The sequence below is a fragment of the Nicotiana attenuata genome, unplaced genomic scaffold, assembly GCF_001879085.1.
Source record: "Nicotiana attenuata strain UT unplaced genomic scaffold, NIATTr2, whole genome shotgun sequence".
In the NCBI taxonomy this organism is placed as follows: domain Eukaryota; kingdom Viridiplantae; phylum Streptophyta; class Magnoliopsida; order Solanales; family Solanaceae; genus Nicotiana; species Nicotiana attenuata.
The window spans coordinates 277,347-287,961 of NW_017671267.1; the positions used below are offsets into that span (position 1 = coordinate 277,347).

At 34.9% G+C, this 10,615-nt stretch overlaps 1 protein-coding gene across 2 annotated transcripts; it reads left to right on the top strand.

The window, feature by feature from the left end:
• The first annotated feature begins 340 nt into the window (after window positions 1-340).
• On the top strand, window positions 341-9,377 carry LOC109207176 (probable E3 ubiquitin-protein ligase ARI9). Of its 2 annotated transcripts, XR_002064984.1 has the most exons (4): window positions 341-1,188; window positions 1,573-2,345; window positions 7,562-7,672; window positions 8,987-9,069. XR_002064984.1 is itself a non-coding variant. In XM_019370057.1 (3 exons), the coding sequence occupies exons 1-3, from the start codon at window positions 478-480 to the stop codon at window positions 9,111-9,113; spliced, it is 1,611 nt and encodes a 536-aa protein (XP_019225602.1). In that variant the 5' UTR covers window positions 343-477; the 3' UTR covers window positions 9,114-9,377. The 2 variants fall into 2 exon arrangements, 1 of the variants encoding a protein (XP_019225602.1); XM_019370057.1 differs by lacking the exon at window positions 7,562-7,672 and having other exon boundaries at window positions 343-1,188; window positions 8,987-9,377.
• Window positions 9,378-10,615: the final 1,238 nt, after the last annotated feature.

The following is a 10,615-nucleotide window of genomic DNA, read 5'->3' on the forward strand; positions in this document are numbered from 1 at the left end:
TTGGCCAAGCTTTTGAAAACTGCTTCTAAGTGTATTTTTTTCAAAAGTGCTTCTCAGAAAAGTGCTTTTGGAGAGAAGCTACTTTTTTCTGCTTCTCCAAAACTGCTTCTGCTTCTCCTCAAAAATACTTTTTTTTTCTTCCAAAAGCTTGGCCAAACACCTCAAATTTTGGCCAAAAATACTTTTGGCAAAAAAAAAATACTTTTGGCCAAAAAAAACTTGGCCAAACAGACTAGAAGTTGTGTTGGCTAGGCTATAATTTTGTACAGATATGGGTAATGAATAAAATTCCTAATTACCAAAAAGAAAAAAAGAAATTCCTAGTCCCAAATAGGCAAATAACACACCCTAAGCAAGTATTCGTGGTCAAAAAAGGTGTGGAGAGAGAACAAAAAGTGACAGAGCAAAGGCTCCACAGTGAAAAACAAAGCAAGTAAAAAGCTCTTCAACTTCGTTTCGGCGCCAAAAAAGAAAAAAATGCAAGTCGACGACGATCTTCACGCCCTACTCGACGAACAACGCCGTGAAATAGCCGCCGCTGAAACCGTCGATGGCGATCTCCTCTTCGCCTTTCAACTTCAAATGCAAGAGGCTATGAGCGCTTCAAATTCAAAACCGGCCATTAACGGTGAAAGCATCATCGGAAGTAACGATGTCACCACTCTTTTCTCCGAGGAATTGTTAAACTACGAACAACAATTTCACGACCGTCAAACAGCCGAAGCGGAGATGAAGAAAATCGAAGACGATCTCAACCGTCGAATCCACGATCAGGCCTTCGCGCGTGAGATACAAAGCGTGCCGGAGGGCGAGTGGAAAGAGACGGGGGATCATTTGCATAGGCCGTACGGTGAGGGTTCATCGAAAGGTGGGGCCCAAAATGGGAATGAGGATTGTTTTAGGGTTTATGTGAAGGGTTTAATGGGAGAAGAGGTTGAAGAAGAGAGTGTTGCTGTGGTTGTGGGAACCAAACAACAACAACAACTCGCTGGGATTGGGGTTGCTGTGTGTGATCCCAGTGGTATTTTGGTGTTTGAAGTGAGTAAGGGTTTGGGTGAAAGCACTACTGAAGTGTTGAATGATGAAATTGTGGAGCTGAAAGCGCTGATTGAAGGGCTTGATGTTGCTGTAATGTTGGGTTTGAAAAGGGTTAATGTTGTTTTGGATAGTCAAACTATCTTGCAATATGTGAGTCTTCTTGACACCTTAATTGATGCGAAAATTTAATACGATATCAGTTATGTTTATCTTGTGTGACAAATTATTATATTCTAATATTTGACATTTTTCAATGTGTTAGAACAGTTTTAAGTAGTCTTTTTCCTATGTCGTAAAAATATATTAAATCAGGGTACTAGAGATGCCGGAACCTAGTACAATTTGGCAGAAGCTAGAGTAAATAGGTGAGAGTCAAGGTTATTTTGGGTAAAATAACGATTTTTTGGTATTGTAGTATCCAAATACTATTGGATGGGTTACTTATTGTTGGCGTTGGAAACATGTCACACTATGTAGGCTTATATACTGCAACCTAAAAGTTTTTGGAATGATTGATGTATATATGTTATGCAGGTTAGGGGCAAGTTGCATCCGAGGAACGGTAATGTTATTGCACTTGTTGAACAAGCAACTTCTCATCTAAGAAAATTTACAGATTGTGTACCATCTCTTGTGTCACAGAATACCGTCAACTTTGCAATTAAACTTGCTACTGATGCAATAGTCTCTCAGGTTAGAGGACCAGCAGAAAGTAGTCTTCAAAAGAGCATCACCGAGACTTGTACTATATGTCTGCAAGATACTGATGTAGATCATATGTTTCTAATTAATGGTTGCCTGCATTATTATTGCTTTTCTTGTATGAATAAACATGTGGAAGCTAAACTCCTTCAAGGAATGCTACCTGAATGCCCTCATGATAAATGCAAGTCTGGGTTGAAAATAGATAACTGCAAAAAGTTCTTGACGCCCAAGCTATATGATTTGATGAATGAACGTGTCAAGGAAACTACTATTCCTATCACGGAAAAGATTTACTGCCCAAATCCTAAGTGTTCTACATTGATGTCAAAATCTGAGGTCCAAATTACTGCTCCAAATGCCTTTGTGGGAAACGAGCAAGTTGGGGCTAGAATGTGCACGAAATGCCGTCTCCATTTCTGTATCAATTGCAGAGTTCCTTGGCATCAAAACATGACTTGCTTTGACTATAGAAGACTTAATCCTTACTTGTGCGTAGACGATGTAAAGCTCAAGTCTCTTGCCACAAAGAGTCTTTGGCGTCAGTGTGTAAAGTGCAACCACATAGTGTCTCTTGGGGAAGGTTGCTACCATATTTACTGCAGGTTCTCAGCTTCTCCTTCCTTCTTATATTGTTGTCTTACATGATATACACTGTCTTGATTAGGTAATAAGGAAGAGATAACTTTTTGGAATGCTTCACAACAGCTTAAGATTATAGAAGCTTGGCTTTAATTCATTCCCTATGTTTTCATTTAAAAGGGAAAATATAAGTCAACATAATGTGATTTGTAGCATAAGTTGAAGCTATATATACACCTTTTTTTTCCTTGTATAGAAAGGTTTTGACACTGTTGACGATTGTGTAGAAACATATCTTTGTTGTCCTCCACCTTGACGTTTAAACTTCTCGCATTTATGGGTAATCTACGATTTATGAACAACATGTTGACTGTTTGGTGCTGCTTTAAGGGATAGACTATAAGCTGAAGAAAAGAATATTGCAGCTTTGTAGCTTAAATCAGCTTTTGTGTTGATTGTAGAATATTTTCATAAGCCACACAAAATGTGGCTTTTTATTAGCTATTAAGCTGGTTAGTTGCGCCAAAACATCATATACTCAAGATATTGGTGAGATCCAGAGTGGAAATCATGAAGTAAGCAGTCTGACTTGGAAAAGAAAGATTAGATTCGAGATTTATTAAAAGAAAATCAAAAATAAGATTCTAGATTTACTTGAATGTTTTAATTTTTTTCTCTGAACTTCTCTCTCCGTTATTCCTTACCGAATTTTCAAAATTTTGGGTGAAGCTGTCAAATTTTGTCAAGATAGCTGGACTTACAAGTCAGATACATGCCACTGTTCATGATAGAACTTTTTATGTATGAAGTTCTTCTCATGTCTTTTTAGGTTATAAACATTTTTACCGCTGCCGATGGAGAAGGGAAAGAGCATCTGTTTTAAGGGGGCGCAATAAACAGGGATAACTTGAAACAGAAACATATAAATGTAGTCATTTAATGTTACATACTGGTTGGGATAATAAAATCCATAGTACATATTACTTTTACTATGACATATAACTGCAAAGAAGCGAGTGCACCTTATCCGGCTTCAAAGAATATTTCTGGTATTTCCTGTAATTGTGTGCTTTAGACTGTACAGTCCTATCATGCTGTAAGTTTGTTTTATCTGCCGCGCTGTTTTGCCCGAATCCCTCCGTATCCTCTACTTTAAAAGATGGACCGCCCCACTTAGATTGGTGCTATTAGTGTTTGTGTGCGGACCAGCTTGCTCTGGGCCCATTCGTGTGAATTCCTTTCGTTCTCCGACTCAACCCGTTTTAGTTCATTTTAAGTTTTATTTTCCTGTTTCCTTCCAATTTCTTTTGTTTTCTCCTTCCGTATTACTATTTTCTCCTCAAAATTGCCACAACTTATTCGTTTTTGCTTGGGTTGTGCTTCTAGGTTGCACCTCAGTAAGCTCCAATTCACCGACTTTGCACCATTCGCTCCCCTTTTTTTTCATTTTGTTTAATGGTGTTCTGTGCATGTAGTATGTGATTTTCCAGCAATTGACACTTTGGCGGAGTTTAGAAAAGATTATCATGAAAGTTATGGATGTGTTTGGTATTAGAATGTTTTCTTAGAAAAAGTGGTTTCCTTACTTATTTTTCGGTGTTTGGTTAGGTAGTAGAAAATATTTTTGTAAAATATATAATTTAGGCAAACCTCATATGAGACGAAATAGGTAAGAGTGGGGAAGGGTGGTAGGTCGGGATCTAAGGGCTGGAGTGGTAGTGCCGATGTTGGGAGGGGGGGGGGGGGGAGGTTGAGCAAGAGTTTTAAAAATATTTTTCTTCCTTTTGGAGGAAAATGAGTTTATGAGGAAAAAATTTTCCAAAATATTTAAGCCACCCAAACATGGAAAAATTGAAAAACATTTCCTTCATACCAAACACACCCTATAGCTGCCTTTGTTTTATTAAAGCAGAAAGCGCTTATTTTCACAAGTGTGAAATATCGCTTTAGAGTTGTTTTCACTCCATTCATTATTCGTGACCAAGTTGGACTTGTTACGTCAATCTCTTAAGAAGCATATAGATCTCATTTTGTGTGACAGGAAACACATCTCGAACATGGCTTATCACAAAAAGAAAAGCGCCTTTGGGATGTAGGATACAAACACAAACAATTAAAGATATAGGATATGGACACACCATCGATGTCTTTTCTTTCTGAATTTGTCTCGACACCAGTAGGATAAAAAATTCATAGCTGATTATGTAGAATTTCTGTTGCCCTAGCAAAAAGAGACGTAAAATCCTTATTATCTAACAAATGAAAAGAAAAAATAGAAATAAAGGAAACTTTAGCCTTTTTTAGATTTTGCATATTTATCTTGTTCTTTCTTCTTCTAACTAAGAAATATAAAGACATTTTAGTTACGCATGCCAATAAGGTAGAATTTCAATGCTTCCAGCCAACCTCTCCGGTTTTCATTTGCGCAAGGGTGCTCCTATTTAGGTATTGAATGCGTATTGTATCCTCATCATATCCTGGTTAGCTGCATGGCATGGAAATTCGGGGGGGGGGGGGGCAGTTTTCTCGTTTCTCCTTGCTAGACTATATTTCTTTCCTGAAGTTTACTTCTGGGTGTAGAAGAAGTTAGAAATTGATCGGTAAGAGAACTTTTACAATTTGTTCGATCTGCTAGAAGGTAATGCTGTTTAGATTGGCAGTGTTTCAGTGCCTTAAGGAAAGAGCAGGAAGATAAAATTTGCACGTATAGGAGTTATGTCGAGGAAAAAACATGATGCTATTAAGGGTGGCATGTGTTGGAAAAGTGTAGTTATATCAATAACTAATAGGAAAAGAGAGTACAAAGCTTGCTGAATTGTTTCTGTACCTTTTTATGTACCATCTTAGTACCTTTTTAATAAATATCGTTACTTACTAAAAAAAAAAGACTCGCTAAATTGTGTGACGTTCTCATCTAAAGGCTTTCGCTAAAGCTTATTTCATTTTCTTTAAGAAAGAAGCTTACTCTAAAACTTATTTGATTTTCTTTAAGAAAGAAGCTTATGCTAAAGCTTAAACTGTTAGAGAGAGAACATTTTATTTACTTATGTCTTGAACAACCCCTTGTACGTGCGGCTTAATTCTTTTAAATAGTCCAAGCATGTGAAAATTCTTTTTAATAATAGGTGGCAGTGGGACTTGAACCTAGTACCCTTCCCTTATTTGATATTACTAGTCTTTGGGTACGTGCATTGCATGCACCCTTATTAATGAATATATATTTTTTAAAGTCACATAGATATTATTAAAGAATATATTTAAGTAGTATGAAAAATTAATGGAAAAAATTCAAGTCCTGAAAATAATGAATATTATTTAATTAACTCAGTAAAGGAAGAAATCTTACATCACAAAACCCGCCTAATTCCTTATTGAATTATTCACATATTATTAAATTTCACTAAACAACATGAATGCCACATTTTCGATTAATTAACTATCAGGTTTACAGCAAAATGAAAAATAACAAATATCTTTTTACGTTCACTCTATTGTAATATATGTGGTCATAATTTACATCAATTTTTCTGTTGAAAAATGTACCTCAAATGTTAGAAATCTAAAATAATAATATATACACGCACGATTCACATGCATATTTATATATTAAATTTGAATTAATGTGCGTAGGTAGTGTTAAAAAAGTGATGTTAAATCACTCATCCCCAAGAACATTAATTATTCAAAGTATTGGAAAAGAAACTTTTTATGCGACTATGAAAATGTTGATTAAGACAAAGTCTAGATTGTATGGCTAAAATTATGCAATTAAGTGTAAAAAAATCAACAACATTATGTATAACAGCTGAAGATAAAAGATATTTTAATTTCTCTATATAAATTTCGTGATGAGAAAAGATAAATTATACATTCCTAGAATTTCTATAAGAAAATTTATAGAATCCTAGAGTCATATGCATTATGATTCTATTATTAGTTGCCTTCCTTTTTTATTTTCGTTTGAAAATTTTGGGGACATATTCTTTTTAACTTTTTCTTTGTTTACCTAGTATTTTAGGAATGTTTTTTTAACTCCGTACATAACTTAATTGTCCCTAAGTTTCAAATAAATTCTTTTATGTAAAAGTTGATTTCGAAGTATTAATTATTAGAAAATTAATATGCAAGGTATTATAGTTATATTATATACTTTAAACAAGGAAATAATTTATATAGGGTCAAATCTTAATGAATTTTAAAGTCATAAATATTAGGATCATAACATAGTTCAAATAAGGAAAGATTTAATAATTTTAGTTTATTTTAAAGTCCTAAATATTACGAAAATAAATCCTAATATTAGTAAAAACTATTTTGTTTAGTGTGAACTCTATTTTTAGAGGGTAAAATAGACGAACGACATTTTGCTAAGGGCCTTCGTGCTTTTAATATAATATAGATATTGAAGTGTGTGACCATCTCATCAAATAGTCTAAGCTAAAACTTAAAGTATTAAAGAAAGTACATTTTATTTACTTAATTATGTCCAACACTCTTCCTCATATGTGGAGTTGATTCTTTTTTCATGAACCAAACACGTGGAAATTCTTTTTGATATTGGGTGGCGGTAGGACTTGGATCGAGGTCTCTAAGATGCATTTTCAAGGGGTTGTAATATTCATCCATTGCGCTCTCCGGGTGCTATTCTTTAATAAAATGTTCATATACATTTTAAAAAAAGAAAAGAATTCAATAAATCTTAACCGATATGACTTGCACATTTCATCCATAAAATCTTTTTGTGTTATAGCATATAATGAAACACCTTAAATACTTATTGGACCTCATTAAATGAAGATATATGGCAGCAACTCACTAAAGACCAAAGAGGTAACAAAGAGGATGAAAGGAAGCTGATGCAATCAAGTCTAGCTTCCTTTTTGATAATTCGCCAGTATCAGGTTGATACTGTTTTTGTTTTAACAAAATCTTACCTTATCAATTATAAATAAAATTAAAAAAGAGGACAGAGAGGACCTGGACAATATCATACTTAGATGGCAGACCATCTATGCCAGGATTTGTGCTCTTGCTTTATACATACAAAGCCTTTGATCTTTGCCAAATTTATGTAATTTAGTAGTCTTCCATCCTTGTGGGCTTGTATTTTACTTCTTAATTGTGAAGAACTATCCAGTTTGCAAACAACCATGTAGAGAGAAAAGTACAAATAGGCTTTATCTCCAATCAATAGATCTGGATAATACGAGTCTCTCCCACAAATCTTGTAATTATGCAGAAATCCTTTGGACTTGCAAGACAAGACCAAAAGGTAGGAGGGGAAGGTATTAGGACTAAATCCCACCTCCAGAGCAAAAACTGAAAGATCTAGTAGAAGTTAAATGCACAGGTAAAGTTGATCATTTTTCTCTTTGGCTGCTTTGAATTTTTTCACAACTGTTTATTTTATTCATGAAATGAAAGGATCTAGGTATCTCTACCCGAGTCTAAGGGCATTTGAAATTTTTTATATTAGTGGAAGTAGGTGTACGGAGTTTACATTATCTGTTGTCTTCTTGAGGAAATTTTATTATTTCTTTGATCTTTTTGGTAGGCAATTTATGTTTCAAAATAGGACAGGTACAATCTAGGTAGCTACACACAAGCAAGTTCAAAAGATTTGAGTTGGTGACTATTTTTCTTTTATGAAGTAGTTGGTGAGTATTAATTCTCTAGTTGTCTTATGAGCATGTTTCCACTGTGAAGAGTTCTAAACTTTCCGTTTGATCCAGGTCATTAGCAGATCTACAGAGCCTGTAACATTGAGTTGAGTGTAAATAACTAAGAGGAATTAGCTATTACGATGCAACTGAACTGAGAGGACTTTCTGATGCTAGCATCTCAAATAGTCCGTTGGTCTAACAACTAAGTTATGGAGCTGAGTTCAACTTTCTCTGTATCTTTATGCCACCGAGATGCAAAACTACACATATTAGTTTTTTTCCTTTTCTTTACTCCACCTTCAGTAAACGTCTCACGATTTTCATTTTCTTTAAGTTATACTACTGTTATTATGGCGATGCATTACCATAATTTATTAACTGAATTGGCAGAGATTGCTGTTTGAATTTGTTTGTCTCGTTTAAATATCAACTCTTGCCAAAAAAGGAGAAAAAAAAACTCTAGTCAAACTTCATTGGTTGTTCAATCCGCTGATAATGCTTTGCTGTCTTCTAGGTTTTTCCTACTTCATGAAGCTACTTTTAATCACATTGATTTAGCGATGTAGAGTTATTTCCTTGGTTGGCTGTCTACAACAAACTATTTCTGGGACTAATCAAATATTAGAAAAAGAAAAGGAGAGTATCGCATTGCCTCGTACAAATTTTCTTGTCTTTGGCTTGGGCGCAGACTTCACTAGTGTTAACTAATGGGTTGGGAAACATAATTATGTGAAAACATTTTGCTTAATGTGATCCTTGATCTGTGAAGTGTTTGGTTGGGCTGTTGGCTGCATTGCTGTTCTACCGCTGTTCTTATTGTCTCTGTTCTCCAAAAGATTTTATGCTCTGAAACTATGTTAAGTATGCCGGTTTACTTCCTATCCTTATCATGTAAAATTTGTGCGGAACTTTATATCTATTCTTAGAGGTGGCTGACTTATGATTCATTTATGTTGCAAGAGCTAAGTTTTTGACAGTGAATACTTCAAATGTTTTCCCAGATGTGGTCACGAGTTCTGTTATACATGCGGAGCTGAGTGGAAGAACAAGAAACCAACATGTTCCTGCCCAATATGGGATGAGCGAAATATCATTTATGGAAATAGACCCCAACCAAGGAGAGGCTGAGCAGGATGTCATCGTTCCGGTCTATTTAGCACCTAAAGTGTTGCAGAGACTGGTCATCAGTGGGAGGAGATAGGAGTATATTCTTTCATATGTACAGTTCTTTTAATTCGTGGGGCACTAATAATCTTTTTAATACATGCTGCAAGAATGACAGTACTAGTAGATATTAGATGTGTCCAAAGCACCCTCCCTCAACTAGGAGTTTTCAGATACACAAATTCCCTTTTCTGTTTGTTTTAATTGTGCTAGTCTATAGCTTTTTTATTTTGGTTTCCCACCTGGTATTAGCACCCGTTTTGGGGCTTGGCTAAATCGGATTAGCGCCAGAAAATCTCACTTTTGGGGTAGGCGTTTTCTAGCAAAGATAATTTCATTTTGAGTTGGTTTTTCTTTTTCATGGAGTATTGTCTCCAAGCAAATTAAGAGTAGGGAATGAACCTTCCCATGACGGGCATTGGGGGTAAAGTAAAGGTTGATCAAGTCAATGATGTTTAACTAGTCTTTTCTGATAATTGGTCATGCTCAGATTGAGACACGACCCGAACTCCCATGGAGGCAGCATGGATACGTTGTGGCTATGGGTGAAGAATTTTGCCAGCACTTTAAAGTAAAAAGAAATGAGAAAGAAAAAAAAAAAATCTATTTTTAGTAACCAAGGGTAGATGTAGGAAGGGTTATGGTCTAGTGATATTAGTAGCATCAAGGTTTATAGTCCGGTGATATTAATGAAAATTTCTCACACGATGTGTGTGGAATTCGATTTTATTATTCAATTGTCCTTTTCCGATCCTTAAATATTATGAAAGTTTTTCTTTCTAAAAACAAAAAATCCTCATGGTAATTGAGCAAATTTTAAAAGTAGGTGAAAAACTATTGAAGAGCAATAGAGCACTCCAAAATGTTTCCTAACAATTAGTGAAATGTGAGAAAAACACGGGTAATAACGAGTACCTAATACCCACGTGCACAAATTAACTCCGACATCACTTTTATCAATATATGCAGAGAAAACTAAGTTGACATCAACTTGTGAAAATACCACAATCCAAAGTGTGAAATTCCAAATTGGTATCCTTGGCATTTCTCAGATTGCCTACGATGTAAAGAAATATAAAAACTATATCATAGTAAAATAAAATAGGGGAAAGGATAAAATTTGATCTAACTTCTCCTTCTATTATATTTTGTGTCTAATTTACCAGTTACCCTCGACATTAAGGGAGTCTTGTCCTTCTTTTTTATTAAATGAAAAAATTACAAGAAAAAACATATTGGATGCTTTTCCTACTCATTTAAGCCCATATCCTTTTTTTTTTCAAACCTGAAATAGCCCATATTGTGTATAACATATAAAAGTTTTTTCATTCATTAAACCAACTCAAGTTACTAGACCTAATTCTCTCTTTTCATCCGCTTCTCACTCGGGGTAACTAAATTTTTGAGACACTTAAAAACTTATATCAATTTTTAAGACAAAAGTATTAAGAATGGGGTAGGAGGGA

Bases quoted from the DNA above. Each gene is read 5' to 3' on its own strand.
- LOC109207176 (XM_019370057.1), top strand. From the start codon at position 478: ATGCAAGTCGACGACGATCTTCACGCCCTACTCGACGAACAACGCCGT. The intron at 1,189-1,572 runs GTGAGTCTTCTT...TATGTTATGCAG, and splicing joins GTCAAACTATCTTGCAATAT to GTTAGGGGCAAGTTGCATCC. The intron at 2,346-8,986 runs GTTCTCAGCTTC...ATGTTTTCCCAG, and splicing joins TGCTACCATATTTACTGCAG to ATGTGGTCACGAGTTCTGTT.